This window comes from Melopsittacus undulatus, chromosome 2 (assembly GCF_012275295.1).
Source record: "Melopsittacus undulatus isolate bMelUnd1 chromosome 2, bMelUnd1.mat.Z, whole genome shotgun sequence".
Classification (NCBI taxonomy): domain Eukaryota; kingdom Metazoa; phylum Chordata; class Aves; order Psittaciformes; family Psittaculidae; genus Melopsittacus; species Melopsittacus undulatus.
Window position 1 is genome coordinate 113,740,865 of NC_047528.1, and position 19,476 is coordinate 113,760,340.

Genomic DNA, 19,476 nt, shown 5'->3' on the forward strand with positions numbered 1-19,476 from the left:
ATTCTGCAAGATTTCATCAGCATCTCTCCCAGTTTTAAAATTTGCCAGGTTATTCACACAGTGCCACTCAGAGACTTTGCAATTCTGGTTTTATGATGGTTTTTTCTTTACTGACACGGGTAATTTTCATCCAACATCTTAGAAACATTGAATCATTTAGGTTGGAAAAACCCCCAAACATAAGATCATTGAGCCCAACTGTAAATCCAGCACTACCAAAGCCACCACTAAACTATGCCTAAGCACCACATCTCTTCTAGTGAATTTAAATCTCTATGCCTAAGCACCACATGTCTTTTAAATACCTACAGGGATGGTGACTCCACCACTGCCCTGGGCAGCCTGTCCCAATGCCTGACTACTCTTGGTGAAGAAATTTCTCCTAATCTCCAATCTAAATCTCCTCTGGCACAGCTTGAGACCAATTCCTCTCATCCTGTCTCTTGCTTCTTGGGAGAAGGGACCAACCCCACCTCACTGCAACCTCATTTCAGGTAACTGTAGAGAGCGATAAGGTCCCCCCTGAGCCTTCTCTTCTCCAGACTGAACCCCTCCAGGTCCCTCAGCTGTTCCCCATCACACTGTGCTCCAGACCCTGCACCAGCTTCAGTGCCCTTCTCTGGACCTGCTCCAGCACCTCAGTGTTTCTCTTGTAGTGAGGGGCCCAGAACTGAACATGGGATTCGAGGTGCGGCCTCACCAGTGCCCAGTGCAGGGGACAATCACTGCCCTGGCCCTGCTGCCAAACTGGTGCTGAAGAGAAGGCTATGTGGAGACCTATTAGCAGCCTTCCAGTATCTGAAGGGGGCCTACAGGGATGCTGATGAGGGACTATTCATTAGGGACTGTAGTGATAGGACAAGGGGTAACGGGTTGAAACTTAAACAGCATAGGTTTAGACTGGATATAAGGAAGAAATTCTTTACTGTGAGGGTGCTGAGGCACTGGAATGGGTTGCCCAGGGAGGTTGTGAATGCTCCATCCCTGGCAGTGTTCAAAACCAGGTTGGATGAAGCCTTGGGTGGCATGGTTTAGTGTGAGGTGTCCCTGCCCATGGCAGGGGGGTTGGAACTAGATGATTTTGAGGTCCTTTCCAATCCTCACTATTCTATGATTCTATGGTTCTATGATACAGGCAGGATGCTGTTGGTTGCTTTGGCCACCTGGGCACACTGTTGGCTCATATTAAGCCAGCTGCCAACCAACACCCCCCCCCCCCCCCCCCCCCGGTCCTTTTCCACCAAGCAGCTTTCCAGCCACTCTTCCCCAAGCCTGTAGCACCACATAGGGTTGTTGTGACCCAAGTGGAGGATCCAGCATAATTTTCCATTGCCCTATTCTTTTTTTCTATACTTACTAGGCCTTATGATTTTCACTTTAAGGATTCCATTAACGTGACAGCAGTTATTTAACTATCAGATGGAAAATGAAACTTCTATTGCGGAAGGGAATTTCCAATTTAAAGGGAGGCTGGATAGGCTTTCTGAGGCATGAAAGAACTAGCTGTAAAACTCTGAAGGTGTTCAGGTAAGGTCAGCAGATTTTTATTAATGCTTGAGAGAGAAGGAATGAAGCTGGCTTCATTCTTCCTGACGGGAGAGGGTTTGGTGTTCTTAGCTGTCAGAGGGTGTGCATATGAGTGTGTTTTTTCTGGAAGGGAAGATACTCTATAATGATGGTGAAAACAGATATATAATCATAGATACAGTAGAGCAGAAGTTCCCAGTCTAATCTCTGTTGGCATATCCATGAGCAATGAAAACACAGGTAATCTCGACCAGTAAAGGCAGCAGATGAAGAACCTTTTCCCCTCACATGTGGGAATTTCAGCACCAAAAGCACTTTCAAAGACACAAATCAGAATGGTTACAGGTGGAAAGAGTGTTTCATTTAGAAATAAAGTTATTGTAGTTGTCTTGGTTTAGTTTAGCTTAGTTTAGTTAATTTTAGCCTGGTTTAGTTTAGACCCTTCAGTTAAGCTGAAAAAAACCTCCCTTGCAGCCTGACAAAGGCAGGGCAGAGCAGGAACGGTGCCGTGGTGGTGCGAGAGCAGGGCAAGAAGAAGCCAGCCAGAAAGGGCTTGGTGGAACTGGAGGATTTTAAGTGTATCTAGTAGATCCAGGTGGCTGCAAGTTTCCTGCATAGCTGCTCCAGCTGGGCAGCTGTATGCCTTGAAGTCACAATGGTTTCAAACACACAGTTGCTGCATACTCATCAAGTAGAGCCAATGCCATGAGGATACACTGGACTCAATTACCTGTCTGCTATTCAGTCAGGTAAGCCTGACCAGCATTTCCAGCAAATGCTGGGTTCATTGTGTATGTATGACTTTGATTCCTACTTTAAATTTAATAAATGCAGGATCATCCAAAAGCTCAGGCTTACTCTTCACACATGCCTAAGTATATCTGAGAAAACCCAGACCAGCAGTGGAAAAATACTCAGCCCCACATGGCAGAGCTGTAATACAGGTAGGGATCTGCTGGGATTTGTGTCTAGAAAGCATCATGCAGTGGGACAAGGGAGGGTATTAGAAGGTGCGTAAGGCATGTCCTAGCTGCTAACTAGAGCCACTTTGGAGACACCATGTAGGGCCTTTGCTGGATAAATTTCCATTGCAGCATCTGCAGGAAAGCCAGTGCTAGCCTGATGTTTAAGTATGTGCAATTACAGACCCAAGCACAAACTCAGCTCAGAGACTGTAAGAAGGAAGAACAGTGGCAACCTGAGGGCTGGATAGCTTTAGACATCTTGGAGGAAATGATGGGGAGAGGGAAAAAATATTAGATGAGGGAGAAGATCACTGAAAAGCATAATGGGCAGACTGACAAATCAAGAGAAGGTCTTGTATTTGGGTGATGAATATAATCTTCCATGGAAAGCAGTTCTGCTGGCTTGGCTTCCAACCTGCACAGAGGTACAGAGAAATTCCTGTCTTACTGTTGCCAGTCCTGATAGGCACCCTGATGGCTTCACAAGGTAACAAGGATTAAAACAATGCTTAGGACACAGCAATGCAGCTTTCCCTACTGCACATGTCGGTCTGCAGTTAACTAGATAAACACAGGCTAGACAACAGAATGACAGAAATTCATTGGCTGAGCATAGCATCCACGCAACAAAGTCAGGAGTTTTCCCATAGTAGCTGATGATGATGGCTGTGATCTGGCTTTTTTGATTCATTTGGAACAAGGGAGAATTGGTACATGAATGTCATACAGTCCATGGCATATAATGTTAAATGGCAGCTACTGTGTCTGGTCAATTTTCCTTGATGCTTTTAACTCCATCCTCAAGTTTGAGCTAGCCTACAAGATCCTGGGTATAATGGTAATATAGGTATAGCACGGGAGAGCTTCTGTTTGTGTAGAGCCTTTCTTCCCTCCAGACATATGGCTGGGCTAATGAAAGGAGCTGCTAATATGAGAGCTGGCTCTGTTATATACCACATCTGTGAATATACCACATCAAGTGGTATATTCTCCTTTAACAGCAGAATTCTTCACTGGCTGTGCATGGACAAAGTCTAATTAAGCAGCATGAGTTTAATGAAAATATTTTACCTGAAGATTACGCTTCCAAAAGACTGGCTTATCAGCTTGTTGTAGTTCTAGTTCTAAAGCTGTTTAGACTTGAATGTCCACCTTTCTTTCTTGGGTTTTTTGGGTTTTTTTCTCTTTCTAAAGAGAAACATCTTTCAAATGCTCTTTTAGCATGGAATGAAGATAATACAGAACTATCAACAATGCAACGATAAAATGTCAAATGGCAATATATGCAAGCGCCATGCAGTTTTCTACGTATTTGTGACTGATTTTCTTATAATAGAAACTTTTTTTTTTTGTCTTTCAATATACAGATATAGAATAAAATCACTTGAAAGCAAAGAATGAAACTGGATCTCGATAAAACATGGAGTTAGTGAAATGGTGACAGATGGACCCTGCTGTGAAGGAGAAGACTATTGAACAAGACTGGGAGAAGTCAGTGAGTTTGCAATTATAAAGCATGTGGCTTTGTAATTTCTAGCCCCCAGTTCTGCAAAGTAATCAGTGAAGTTGGACACATATGCCTGCAGGGAAGCTCACTGAGACAGGCATGAAGATCTGCGTAGAGGAACACGGACATGCAGATATTCCAAAACCATAGCTGTAAGGAGGCAAATGTCTCTTCTAGCCAAATTTTAATTTGCCCTCTCCAGAATGGAAGAAAACTTCACTATGAAACATGAAGGTGATTTGCTTGATCTCCTGTAGTGTTTACCGGACCTGGGCTGGAATTTCAAGGAAGAAATGAGCCTTTCAAACATTGATTGATGTGCCACTGTTATGTGCTGTCTATCATGGGCAATGGGTGACACGTGTTTAAATTATGTTTCTAAGAGGACTCTGACTTGTTTTTCATAATGTTGAACATCTTTATCTTGACTCATTTCTGTAATAAACGTTTGGCAATGGGAAGCTATAATTTATTTACTTAGAAATTTCTCATCTCCATTATCGTAAAGATGTCTTAGCAATTCTATTTTTAGTATGGCACAAATGGGGCATAAATCCTGTTTTTCTTCTAAAGCAGATTGTGCTTGGATGCAAAACATCAAATGTGTAAGATTTGTGTCCATCTGAAGTGATTTTTAATTCCATGGACAGGCTCAGTCATCAAGTCTCATCATATGCAAACCCAGACCACCATGCAGATGATATATTTAACTTGTTACACAATCTCTTCCATATATTTAACAGATTCCAGTGATTTCAGGATGGTCCTCCCAGCATATGCTATAGGCAACTATTTGATCTCAAGGTCCTAAAGTCATGAAGCTCTTAGCCCTTATTTCTGAGCATCTTCAGAAAACTTATTTTCACTTTCTCAGCTAAAGAATGACAGTGCTGCTGCTGATCCCACTACACACTCATAGATCTCACATTTTCTTTTACAGTCTGATATTTATGCCCATTTTGTCTCTGTACAGAAGCTGCCAAGAGCAAGTTCAGTTTTCATAGCTGCAAATTTACTGGTATAGTCTAATACTCTTTCATGGTTCCCAAATTCCCTTTTGATGTGCAAGTCCTTTCATGCCTTAGGGAAGCACACAAGAAAGCATGGAAGTACTTGAAACATTAATAAATAGGTGCTGGGGGCTGGTATTACAGGCCAACTGGATGTAGGAGGAGGTGGTGTCTTAGTGATGAATCAGAAATACTAGGAAAGGGGGAAAGCACATCAGGAAAGGTTGGGATGATGCAAAGTTTGAAGTAATATAGCAAGGGCAATTGCACCCAAAAGTTTATCTGTCCAGAATCACTTTGAATAGACTTGAAAGGTGCAAGACTGCCTTTGTGAGAACCCAGAGACAAGGAAGCAGGACAATGGAACAGTTTGGCTGAAGTAATGACTGGGAAAGTATGTATCAGAACTGGATGTGTGGATGTAAGGAGAATTCAGAGTGTAAGACCATGCACAGAATCATCTTGCTATAGCCGCACTGAGGATGAGCAAGGCTAGTCTTCCTCATAAACATTTAGGTTCAAGGATTATTTGGAACAAAATGGGATCTAGAGAAGTTGACTTATGAGTTGTCCATATAGAAATGATATTAAAATGTATGTTTACCTACATTCACCAAAAGAGGGAAGAGGTATATAGAGCAGGGAAATGAGCCAAAGACTGAAGTCTTGTGACAAAGCTTGGCTGGGAGTGAAGTCTTTTTCAAGGAAGTAATGATTGGAGAGATAGGATAAGAAACATGGAGACAGTCACAGGAGCAATGAGAGACTAGATTTCACAGAGAGTGTTCTCATGGGACTGCAGTCATCATTAGCTTCAAGAGATGTTAATGGTGTTTTAAGCTGCGTCAGACTTTCCATGGAACCTGGGGGTCAGAGGAAAGACTGGAAAGTGTTTAGGAGAAAACTGAAGAAAAGGCTTTGCAAATGATTGCAATTGACCTGGTGCCCAGACTGTGATGTTAGAAGGGAGCACTGCAGTCATTTCAAGAAGAAAGAAATAATACATGGATATGGATCTGTACTTCAACGGGACTTACTTTGTCTATCTTTGAAATATGTGAACTACCGTAATAACTTTCCAAAATGTTGGTTTGTAGAAATACAGTGACTTTAGTGCTGACGATCAAGCATTTCTGCACCTTGAGCTTCCACTTACATTAGTAGTTAATCAAAGACAATGCAGGCAGTACAGAAAGTTCCTGGTTCTAGTGAAAACCCTTAGGTTTCATCACAGGTCACTTCTGAGAATGTTCTGGGCATCTCTGAGAAAGCACTAATAGATGCAGAATCTATGTAGTGCAGTACAGGCCCACAGAAACAACTAATTCAATATATTTCTATATTTAATGTAGTTCAGCTACAGAGCAACAACACTGCAGTGTGGAAAATCACTGGCAGACTTACAGGGATATGCATATTACCCAGTGTGACAGAACCAAAGGATGAAAAATTAGTCTTGGACCTGGGTAAAGAGTAGGGAAGTCAAAACAAGCACAAAATTGAAGAAATACAAAACTTCATCATGATTTAGATGCTTTAGAATTTGGAAAGGTCATCATAAACTACAAAACCTAGAGAAATGTCACTTCCTTGCAATGAGCTAAACACAAAGATACATTTTTATAAAGAAACTGGAAGCTTCTGCTCAGTCTTTTAAAGCAAAAGAAAAACTAGCAGTTGGCAGAGAAGAGTGAAGCAAAGGGCAAAAAGAATGAAGAACAAAAGTCTTCATGGATTGATCTTTTTTTTCCCATTGTGTGAAAGCAATTTAACAACTGAAGACTTGAATATATTTGAAGATATTTTACTTTACCAGATCAAAACTGTAAGTCAGCTGAAATGACCAACAGATCAGGTGAAGCCTATTGATCCTGCAGTAACACCATGAAATGTTAGGTTTAGTTGCTGTACTGGTTTGAGTGCACTGTAGTATCATCAATAATACAGTTTCATATACATACTCTCTTTGGTATCTTTGCCTCACACTGGCTTTTTGGTTTCTATTACCTCATGACAGAGTTTCTCACTTTATTCTGATTTTTACTAGTGTAAGACCAGTGAGCAGGGTCCAGCTGTCTGCTGCATAGCATTATCATGGCCCTATTTGTAAAAAAACAGGGAAGAGGAAGCAAAAACCTAAGTTAATGGAAGAGTTCAGCTGACTGGACAGAGAGGAAAGGCTATTTTCTCTGGTATGTTAGGCAAAAAGATCAAGCAAGGTGTGATTCATAGCTTGGATATGAGTACTGTATGTAGCATGTGACCAAAGAGAAAGAGTTAATCTCATATAGAATACAGTTTCCTTCACCTTGATCAGTTAACTTCAGATAACCTGACTGACTCTAAGGTTTATTAATCTGGAATTTTTTGCCCCACCCAGACCTGTGCCACTACATTGACCATCAGAGTGCTTTACTAGCTCAGCTGCTCTCCTTCCTTGGAATCCTCCCAAATTAGCCTCTTTTGAGGGTTTAATTTCCATAGTACACCATACTCAGACCAGAAGCTGAGCACTAACCTTCATTAATTCAGCATGTCCAGCTGGACTTGAGATGCTTTTTTTACAGGCTAGTATAATTCCCCTCAGATTCAAACCACTTAAAGCAATGTGTAAGACTGATAACAGACCTAAAGGCCTGGTATTACCATTATCAAACCTGCTCCAGTCAGATATCAGCAGCTGCTGGGACTGCGATCAAGGGCACCCCACTCATGGGCATTGGCAGCATTAATGGCAGCAACTTTTGGCTCTGTGCTGGATGTCTGCCTGCAGGACACATGACTCAATGCCTTCTCTTCCACTTTCTTTGTGTATTCACACCTGTAGACTGGTTTCCTCACCCTTCTGGAATGTGGCTGGGACATTCACCACAGGGAGCTGCTGCCTGCTGCTTGAATTCAGTTATCCTGTTACTCCTACCACAGTCTGGGAACACTGCCTTGCCCCTTGGAAGTCCTCTCCATGCTCCTCAGGTTGAACTGACCTGTCCTTTCCCCTGCCTTTATGTTTCCTTGGCTGGGATTCAGTCTTGTCTGCCAGGTTTGCTAAACACACTCTGCTCTCCATAACCTGGGAGTACTCAAGGCTCCAGTGATATCTTTAACAGGTAAAAACCACCCTACTCTGAGAAGAGTTGCAGATGTAACTTGTTTCCCAAACTTATGATCTACTTTTGTTCTTTTAACTCCTCTGAACCTGGTTCCTACAGCTACCTTAACCAGGCCTTTACTAAACCTTTCCTTTCGCTTTTGCATTCAACCCTTAGAGACTGGGGAACTCTGCCTTGGGCATGTGTGCAGGCATCAACCATGACTGAGCAGGGTAAAATGATCACATTTAATGTTTGTAAGGGGTAATTCAGATACGCTTTCATAGAATGATAGAATGGTTAGGGTTGGAAGGTGCCGCGGCCAGGTGGAGGGGAGAAAACACCGATACGATGTAGGTTCACAAAATGCTCCGTTTATTGATTACAAGGCTGCTCTTAATATACTGTCTTACATGCGATCACGCATTACTTGATTGGCTGCTTCGCTTTGCCCATGAGGGATACACGCTCCCCTTTACCTCTCCTGATTGGTTTCACACCTTCGCTTCAGCTTAGCGTTACATCATGCTTCTGCAATTACTGGCATCCTGTTATTGCATTCCTGTTTTGCTGATCTTGACACTTCTTCTTCTTTTAACCTGGGGTCATAAGTTCACTTTCTCACAGCTTGCTGTAGGCCTGTTCAAGCGCCCATGCTCGACCCCCAACAGGAAGGGACCTTAAGATCACCCAGTTCCAGCCTCCCTGTCATGGGCAGGGACACCTCACACTACACCATGTTGCCTTGAACACTGCCAAGGATGGAGCAGACTGGGCAAACTCTGCCAGCACCTCACCACCCTCACAGTAAAGAACCTTTTCCTTATATCTAACCTGAAGTTCCCCTGTTTCAGTTTGAACCCATCACCCCATCACCCCTTGTCCTATCACTACAGTCCGTGATGAAGATTCCCTCTTTGTACCCTTGTAGGCCCCCTTCAGATATTGTGAGGCTGCTCTGAGGTCTCCATGCACCTTTTCTCCAGGCTGAACAGCCCCAACATTCTTAAGCTGTCTTTGTATGGGAAGTATTTTCTGCCTGCAACTTCATCCACACCCCTTCTTATGGCGCTTCTGCATTAACATCATCACTCCATAGGTTCAAAGCTGCTTGAGAAGCTGGGGAGCTCTCACGGTTGAGGTCACTAAAGCTGACTCTGCTGTAGTACCTCAGCTGCCCCAGGGCATTGCCCCTGGCAGCATGCTCCGACACCCCTCAGGTAAACCAAAACAGCCACACCAGGGAAGGCACAGCCTGATGCCTCCGTGCGGTATCAGAATACACGCAGAATACCAGAGCTCCGTGCTGCTCCCTTGTGACGTGTGTCTCCTGTCAAACATTACTCCCCATTGACCCCTAAATTGCGAGGTCCCCTATCCAAGCCCGAGCCAGAGCCCGAGCCCCAACCCCAACCCGAACCCGAACCCGAGTCCCAGCCCGAACCCAACCCCAGCCCCAGCCCCAGTCCCAGCCCCGCCCGCACACTCCGCCAGGCCCCGCCCCTGGCCCCGCTCCTCCCACCGAAGGGGCATGGCTCCCTTGGCAGCAGCTTCGCGGAGACCTCGTTTTCTGCGCTGCGCCTGCGCAGCTGCCACCTCCGCGCCTGCGCAGTAAGTGCGGGCAGAGGGTCCGGAGTGAAATTGCAGTGGCCGTTACCGGCGCCGTTCACAGCGGGGCGGCGCGGCGGGGATGAGCCTCCTCCCGGCCCGGCTCAGGGGACGCGGGCGGAGGCACGCAGAGCGCCAGGCCGGGCCTCCAGCAGCCCGCTGCCGTTCGCCGCTGCCGTCCCGCAGTCGAACGGCTGCGGAGCTTGGGGAGCGCCGCTGACCGGAGCCGCCCGCTTGGGCCCTACCGGGCCCGGGGCGAGGAAGGGAGGGAAGGAGGGACACGCAGGTAGTGGGGCGGCTGCACCCCGGCCCAAGCTCCCCGGGAGGCGGGGGTGCCGTTGGGGCGGCCCGGCCTCTCTCCTCCGGTCCCGTCTCCTCCCCTTCGTTCCCCCAGCGGTGGTTAGGCAGGCGAGGGAGTGCGCGGCCCGGCGCCCTCGGGAAGGATGGTGAAGCCGCCCGCAGCTCCCGCGCCGGGCCGGGAGGCGGCCGAGCCGAGCCGGGCCCGCGCCGCCGGAGCGCTCCGCAGGGGCTAAGGGATGAGCCGTGCTCCGCGGGGTGGTCGCTAACGGAAGGATGACCACTCCTGCCTTGCTGCCGCTCTCCGGGCGGAGGCTGCCCCCCCTGAACCTGGGCGCCTCTGCCTTCCCGCACCACAGGGCTACCTTGAGACTCTCCGAAAAATTTATCCTGCTCCTGATTCTTAGTGCCTTCATCACCCTGTGCTTCGGGGCTTTCTTCTTCCTCCCCGACTCCTCGAAGCACAAGCGCTTTGACCTGGGCTTGGAGGATGTGCTCATCCCTCACGTGGACACCAGCAAAGGGGGCAAGAACCTCGGCGGCTTCCTCATTCACGGGCAAGAGCACGACGAGCACCGGCACAGGTAAGAGCCTGGCTTGCCAATGGAGAGCGAGCGGGTCCCCTTGGGAGCGGAACCAGGTGGAAGGAAGATCCCTTGAAATAAGTCCTTCCCGCATCCCTGTCGCTCCGTTCTCTGACGTGCTTCAGTCTTCCTAACGAGTGTCAATTTCTGGGCTCTAGCTTTGTGTCCTACAGCTGCCATATGTAGCTGTGCTTTCGTGTTTTTTTTACCACTGTGAATTTAACCTCCCGGCGAGAGAGAGCTGGGAGGATAAAATACTGATTTATTTTCTCACCTATGCCAATTCTCAGGGTCAGTCGTGGGAAGAAGGGGCTTAAGTTATGGTATTTGTGGAGGCAGTATATGTGACTGAAAAACTGCCACATCTTTTGTATAGATGTTATGGGCTTACTCACAACCAGCTGCTTGTTGCTGAATAGTGTAGCAAGAACTTTGATCTGGCAAAGACTTCATGCTGTGACCCTGAGGCTGTCAGTTTGTGATGTGCAGGACACAAACCTAATGTAGATGGCACGGTCCCCTTTTCTGGCCCTTAAAATCACTTGTTATAATGCTATATCCAGACAGTTGGAGATGCTGGTGTCTGAGTTTCCATAACTGTGTTTGCCAGTGTGAAGAAATTGAAGGTAAACTAGCAATGAAGAGTAAGAAGGGTAAATGTCATGCTGCTGATAGCTTTTTGGGCTGCCTAGAGCTTCATGCAGCATAAACCTCTAAATGTTAAAGACAAAGTTGTGTGAAGTTAAGTCTTCAACCCTCATTTTTTAAATCTGTTTTATACATTATGTCTCCTTCCAATGTAAATGAGTGAGGATGTAGATGACCTGCAGTCTCCTCAATTTATCAGATTTTTTTTAAAGCAAGATTATTTATAAAACAGTAATTGAGCAGACTTATTTCTTTAATGATATGTCAAGCACCTGCTCTTTATATTAACTTACTTTAAATGCTTAAATCCTGCCTGGGTCATAGTGAAGCTGTCTGATCTTTCTTCATTGTCCAAGATGTGAAAATGTGATCATCATGGGTGATAAAATATAAGTTCTTCCATAATCAAACTAGGAATACAGTGAAATTTAAAGAAAGGTGACTTATGTTGATGGCATTTCCTTTGAGAACAGTTTAAAAAAATGCTGTTGACTTAAGAATTATTTAAAGGTTACTTGTGCTAGGTTAAAAGGAGAGGGTGCAGGTGCCTCTCTGCTCATCTGTTATGAGTTATAAGGACTACCTGAGTACTGTGGTATTTTTTCTTAAGGCTTTTTTTGCTGTTGTATGCCTTGTGACACTTATGAGCTCTTTCTCCATAACTGAAGGGGTAGGGATGCTTAATATTTAACAAGAACTTATTTTGTCTATGGCATTAATTGCTGATGTGGTTAAATGTTGAACAAAACATAGGTTTAGGAACTCTCTGATGTGCCCTTGAAGTTCTCATCTTTCACTGTCTTTTTTTTATGATCTTAATTCTTAGCTTCCCCCATCACTGTGGTACATGCATTCAAAATCAGGTTCTAAAATAGAAGACAGGTGCAACAAAAGAAGGAAGGTTCAGAAATGTTCAGAACTCCAGCTGTGACTGTTCTACCTTGTGTTGCTCAGTAGATGTGCCACAGAAAATGAAGTTTACTGATACTGATAGTATCATGTAGAGTGATGCTCTTGATTAATCCACTTACATGTGTCCTTTTTGGGTTTCCTCTCTAAGTATAATTACTGGGGCTACAGCTTTAGTAGTGATGTGCATGCTGGTTTTGTCATACATGGATAGCCAGTAACTTGCAGCTATTGGAGCTAAATGTGTGGTGGTTTTGTTTGGGATCTGCTCTTAAACAAAGTGGTTATCCTGTCATCAGCAAACTCTCCTGTGGTCCCTCCAGTAACTATGGAGTAACCACTGGGTTACTCCAGGCAAGTCTTAACTACTAAAAAAGCCTGCTTATAAGACACTTGTGTGAATGCCATGTGAATCAATGTGAGCCCAGGTGTTGTGCTTTGCTTCTAGAGCAACTTTTTTGGCTTATTACCACATGGTTGTATCAACAGGCCATTTGCTAGCTTTGAGATGATGGAGTGACTGTTTTCTATAAAGGAAAATACGTGTTGCCATTTTCGTTGTTGAGTTCCTACTCCTGGGTTGTAGGGACATTGACAGACAGTATTTTGAGAAAGTATAGTGTCTTCAGTAGTGAATTCTAGATTGTTACCTCAGTTTGAGATGGGAAAAATATTCAGCTTACTATCAAGGAGCAAAGTCAAGTGTCAACTTAAGTGTTGTTTTTTGGATGGCACTGAGGAGATACGGTACGTAAGATCAAGAGAAATTAACCTACTGTGAATACAGAGAAAAATGTGGTCTAAGATCTGTACCGTGATGATGGATTGACAAACTGTATTTACAAGAATAGTGGACTTCAGAAGAAATTGGATTGAAGGTCATTCATATGAAGCATACACTTGATCATGAAATGACAGGTATTGATTTAGTAGCTGAAGGAAAGTGTTTTCTTCTGTGAATGCTGATTTTGACCTCTCTCAGATTATTTAAACCCACATACCATTATTACACTGCTCCCTTGGTATATAGGCTATAATAATATAATGCTTATTTTCTCCTACCCCCCAAATTTTGAGCTTAGTAGGCTATTGGAGCATATTTGTGTTTCTGTCTTCTAGCAAAATATAGCGATGATGTAGGTAGAGGGTTGTCATGCAGCTGTGATTTACTGTTGGGTGTGCAAGCAATGTTTCTCACTGGATGTTTTCTGTATTCCTCACACTGCTTTCCCACCTCTTCTCCTAGGTCCCCTTGGCATTCTCGAGTGTTTTTATTATTATTGTTAGCTCTTGGTGACATTATCTTCCATTAAGCTGTCTTTTTTTTACTGCTCTTGTCCTTTACTTCTCACCTACCAGGCATCAAAAAGCAGGGAGATCCCACTCTCTTCCTGGTAGGCTAATGTATTTTTTTCAAGAATTGCAGTGTCCTTGCCATCATCCAAAGAATAACCATCTTCTTACAAGAAAGAAGTTTAAATCTGGAGTAAAACTGCAGTTTATATTTTGCAAAATGAATAGGCAGCAATGCAAGTTAATACTCATTTTTAGCTGGTTTTTTTTTCATGGGTAAGCTCTTCATTTGCACTTGCAGGATAATGGGGAATGGGTTAGTAATGTTGGAGAGGTATACCACAATATTTTGCCTCTAGGAGAGAAGTGGAAGAGACTAGTCCAGGACTTGTGAAGATATGTGCATATACATGCTTTTAAAAAATCTATTGCACTTCCTGAAGATGAATTTCTCTTCATTTCAAATAGGATTTTGCAGAGATTCTGGAATGAGAGCAGCACAGTTTTGAAGACACATCTTGCCAGGCAAACTTATGTCACTCAAAATTTGTTACACTGTTTTAGATAACTGTTACTTTTCCAAAACTTCTGAATCTCCCCTGCTGCACAGAAACATTTCAGGTGTTTCTTACTACCCAGTTATTTTCCATCTCTCTGTGTTTTATTCTTCAGTACCAGGTCTGAAAGATAGCTTTGGAAGGAGAACAATATATTCTTATAGTTTCTTGGCATCTGGTGTAAACAAGTGAGGATGTAGATGCTCTGTAATCTCCTCAATTTATCAGATTTAAAAAAAAATAAGGTTATCTCCAAAATGAAAATTGAGCAGACTGGCTTCTTTAACGATGTGTCAAGCAGCTGGTCTATATATTACTTGACAAAAGTTAAGACCATTCCTATGGTAAAAGTACATTAATCTTAGAGGCAATGTAATTTTATGGGCTCAAAGCTGCAACGCCACTTTTTAACAGCACTTGGACTAATGTTGTGCCACCAATTCAGTCCTTCAGAATTTGCAGAGCTGTATCTTCAGCTGCTAAATTCTTCTGTATTCCTTTAAGTCATATCTCCTGCTTAAGCTTAAAAACAGCCCCAAAACTAACCCTGATGTCATCACATAGATAACGGTTGTTACTAATACAACTGGCCACCTCAACTGCCTTGGCCTCTGTGTTAGATTATGTATACATCAGTGTAAATGATGCCATTGACTTTGTTTCTGTGAAGTTAAGGAATATTGTCTCCTGTGTTATGCAGAGATATTGACCTTTTACTCAGTGGGATCAGTGTCTCCTGTTACCCTTGCCATCAAGTGTAAAAGTGCATAAAACTCTTTGCCCTTCCTTTCCCACTTTTACTTGAGGCACAACTCAATAGTGTAATTAAGACTATTTGCTATTCTGAGACTATTAAGACTACTTGCTATTTGTGATTCTAAGAACCTATTTTTTTCTGCTGAAAAATTGGGAGCCACTGTAGTGGATGGGCCCCAGGTCCTAGTCTGTCCAATTTTTCATTGCATGAAATTAAACCTGTCTTCAGAGTAGACTTCACAGTCTGTCTCTGGGCACTGAGTTTAAGCTGAGGTGCCTGACCTGGAAGCAAGAAGTTTTTAGAATGCAACATGTAGAAGATGCAGGTCCTCATGGTGACACATGTATGGAGCTGAAATGGGCAGGTGTAGTATGTGCCAAGTCAGGGTTCAGAAATATCTGGTATGTCTAGGGCAAAGAAGATGTAACTATTTGATGCTGGTCTTCACCTGTTGAAGCTATTTCAAGAGCACTGCACATCTTTATCTGAAGACTTTTCTCAGTTGGAGTTCTTAGTAGCCACATGCCATTCTCTGTTCTGGAACTTACCATTCTTCTTTTTGAGGAGAGGCTTCAGAAATTATGCTGGTCCTTGAAGATTAATGGGAATTTGATTACTCTATTTCTTCAGGAGTCCCCTCATTATACCCTTAAACTCAATTTGAATCTCTCCCAGCATTGTGTTGGACTGTGGGAGAAGTACCCTCTTATATTATTTCTAAGATTCTGCTGAAATTAGTGTGTTGTGTTGTAGGCTGAGAAATGCCTCCATCTTCAAATTACAAAATGCAAATTCTAGACCATCTGTCTAGATGTCCTCCTTCCTCCCACCCATCTGCTGAACAGCCTACATCATATGTAGAATACTGCTTGCTTCAAGTTATCTTGTTGAACTCCAGTTTGTCAAAGTATTTCCCATATTATGAAAGAGGAGCTCAGAGCTGGTGCTCTCCATTTCTTATCCTTTCCAGTTTAAAAAAATATAATAAGGAAAAGTTCTAACTTGTTTTTCTACGTGATCTACACTTTCTCTGCATGCTGGAAAACAATCAGGCGTGGGAAAACTGCAGGAAGTCTACTGGCTGGATTTAGTCCAGCTGCTGGTGGGTGGGAGGCAGTAGCACTTTGGTTCATTTGGAGTTTTGTAGATTAAAATCTCAAAAGAACTTTAGCATAAATGTGGGTTGCTTGATGATGGTAGCAGTGTAGGCAATAGTAAGTATTATGGCTAGCTGTGGGCACACTGCACTGTGAGTTCCCCCATCTTCTGATCTTCTCAATTTCCTCTAGTAAATACAAACATATTGATCCTACTCAGCTAGTTCTGAGTTAAGGAGTTCTTGCTTTCTGAATGTATGTAAAACTAATTGCAAGTTGGTGATATGGTGTTTGTGTGTGTACATGTTTTCATAACAATTGAGCCGAGACTGAATATGGGCAAAGAGGAAAAGCTTTGTAACACCTCTTCTTATGTTCTTCCCTAAGATGCCCATAAAGTCCACTTTCAGTATTGCAGCTCTCAGGGTGGAGTCTGGGCAGACGGGTAGGCAGCTATTTCTCACAGTAGTTATTCAGGCTATCAACGTGCAAACTTGAGGGTATGTGTTTGAATACAGCTTGTGGCGTTTGTTCTTTCCATTTCCAGCTGCAAGCTCAGGTGTCATCTCTCCTGATTCAGTAACTACATGATTACTTTGTTACTAACATTGAGAATTTTGTTACAAGTTAGCAGTTTGGAGGGAGGAGCCTGTGAGGCCAGCAAGGTAGTAAGGGGAATCTACTGATATAAGCACTTTTCCCTTGCTGCCCCAAACCTTGAAATAAAAAGTCCGAGGGCTCCAGATGTTCTGTATGATTGTAACTTTCCCCAAATACCTGCATTTATAGTGTAGTTATTTACCTTTTATTTGATCAATATGACTTCTGCTGTTTGTCTTCAAATTCAACAAATACTTATTAACTTTATTAACCTAATGCATTGAGAGTGCACACATTCATCAGGAGCAAATATTGGGAAAACCTTTGAGAACTGCTAAGTTCTTGTCATATGTTTGCTTATAAAAATTTGTAACCTTTGGTTCCTTTTGCCTTTATGTTGTCTGATCTAGTGTCCTCTACAGAGCAAATTATGTATTTTCATTTAATCTCTCAAAGATATGGAGGTTCTGTGTCATTATTTAGTGTTTGAAGAACTCAGAAATAACTGGTATGGTATCCTCAAAAATGCCTGGTAACTTCCATTGTGGTACCTGGTAACCCAACCAGGTACGCTGGTGTTTCTAAAATAGAACTTGAAAAAAAAAAAAACCCAGAGAAGATAAGTTCTAGGCTACTTATTAACCTTATTTCTAAGAGGCTGCTTTTTAAAGGTAACTTTAGCCTTGTCTCCTAAGCCAGCAAAGTTTGTGGCTGTGCCTTATGTTCGCTTGTAGCAATTGCTGACCCTGTTCTGTTCTGTATTCTTTCTTTCTCCCTCATAATATCTATCAGCAGCAAATGGTATGTGTCAAAATAAGTATGTTTCCGTATATTGTGCACATCTCAGTGCTGGGTGAAAGAGAAAGACCTTAATTAGGGACGATGCTGAAAGAGGGATCACAGCTATGAGCCCAAGATACTTAGTCTCCTGCTTGGTCAATCTGCACAATAGCTGCTCTGAACCAGCTACAGCATGTGTCCTCTGTTCTTCACTGATTGCTGGAGAAGGGTGATCAGAAATTAATGATGTGGCAGGGAACTGCTGGGTTTTATGGGATGCCAGGAGTAATGGGGTGGATTACTGAGGTGGTAGGGCTCATTGGCACAGAAAGCTGAAGGCTGTTAACGTTTGAAGTATTGGCGTACGTTAGTTTGCTAACTTAGCACAACTGTTGAATCATGGGATTTATTTGTCCAAATGTTGAATCACATTTATGACTGTCTTGCTGCCTTTATTTATTGTTTTTTAATATGATGCAAACCTGGATCACCTTACATATATCATTTAGCGTTTGTTTCATTTGCGTTTAATGTTTTTTCTTACCTGTTAATCACCTCTTAAACCACCAGAGGATTTTGTAAATGCTTCCCCAACTCCTTGCTGCTATTGAGGCTTGCAGTGGCAGGTAGCTATTTTGTATGAATCTTTTTGAGAGAGCAAGTTGGAAGTTTTAATTTGGCTTAAAGTTATATATAAGCAGTATGGCATGAGCAAAATCACAGCTTTGAGGGAGTGCATAAGATGAAAGTATTTTCTTGCTGTATAAAGATTTAAAGAGCTCTTAAATGAGATTACTTTGTGACTATTAACACCAGCATGCAGAAATGGCAATTTTCACATTTAATGTGTGCTGGTAGTAACTTGGAAGACTTTTGTAAGATGACATTAATTTCTGCTGAGTTTTAGCACTGTTTGTAGGCCAGCAAGGCATTTGAAGTTTGCACAGGCAAGCTGCATTAAGTAGTTTCTCTCTCCCAGTAATTTGTTACCATTTTTCTCTGGACCTGCTGATGTGTTCTATGTGAACAGTCAGGCCACTTACGAGCAGGTGACTGCCAGTGGTAAATCAGACTAATCCCTTTAACTTTTTGTTGGATCAAACTGAATGTGCTCACAAAGGGTAAGAAAAACATCTTGTCCGTGTGAGTGGCATATCCCTTAAATCCTTTGGTGGGATGGGGAAGAGCAAGATCTGCCATGTTCTTCCTCTGAATACCCTGCCAGATAAGTAAACTTGTGCTGAATACACTGGGTTGTGCTTGTGGTTTAGGTTTGTTGGCCGATAAGAACTGTAAGTACTGTCTTCTCAGCTGATTTTTCTGGATGTGGTGCTATCATTACAAATGTGTTGCATTTTAAGTGCTGTTTACTATTTTCTCTGTTCAAGTTAGAGGATCTGCTTTTGCTTCAGAACACTTGTATCCTTTCTGACATATATAAACAAAATCATAATCCGTAGGTGACTTTCTGATCTATATACTTCCTGCTTGTTTTCATTACTTTTATGAAATAAAATTTGCTCTATGCTTAAACAAACCTTAGAGAAAATTCTGTGACTCTCTGGGCTTATTTGAGGTGGCACAAGTAGTGAGAAAGATGCTTTTCAGACAAGAGGGGTGTTATTTTTCTGCATAAGATACGGTATTCTCCCTTCCCCCTGCCCTCCAAAGAAAAAGAAAATTCAGTCCTGAAAACATAGAAGTGTGAGTTAGTTTGACTAAGAACCATGTTTCTAGTGACCTTTTAAATCTCATGTTAATCAGGTTTATCTTGGAAACACTAAAGACTGTTTAATTCTAAACTTAATAATCACAGATGATGCAAGCATGTGTCTGTTTTCCCAGTGCTGTAATCACACATCTTTAGTTTCAAAAAAGGCATCTGTTCTGCTGCTGTCGGCTTCTATTTGAGTGGAGAGCGTTCTCCAAGTTAGAGTAACACATGCATTGAATTCTCAATTGCAATACCCAGTGTTCTGAAGAAGACAATACTGTAGAGGGGCAGGTGAGTTCTTCTGTATCATGGAATTCTGACGTTATAAAGCGTATTTGAGGAATTCAGCTTTCTACTTTTGTGACTAATTCCACCTTCTAGAAACAGTGCAACCCATGGCAATTAAAGTATTGATGGGTCTGTGAAACAGCTATTTTCTAGTAAAAAGAAAAAAAATCAAAACAAATGGAAAACAGTGCTAAGAATTAAAACATTTATTTAACTTCAATTTTAGCACTGTATCTTGTACATTAT

General features: G+C 42.8%; 1 protein-coding gene across 1 annotated transcript in view; it reads left to right on the forward strand.

Annotated features, from left to right (window-relative positions):
• The first annotated feature begins 9,734 nt into the window (after nucleotides 1-9,734).
• Nucleotides 9,735-19,476, forward strand: part of MAN1A2 (mannosidase alpha class 1A member 2) — a 128,110-nt gene continuing 118,368 nt past the window's right edge. Inside the window, exon 1 of the mRNA XM_005146631.3 lies at nucleotides 9,735-10,587. Within this exon, the coding sequence (XP_005146688.2) occupies nucleotides 10,280-10,587 (308 nt within the window). The 5' untranslated portion in view covers nucleotides 9,735-10,279. The remainder of the gene's footprint in view (nucleotides 10,588-19,476) is intronic.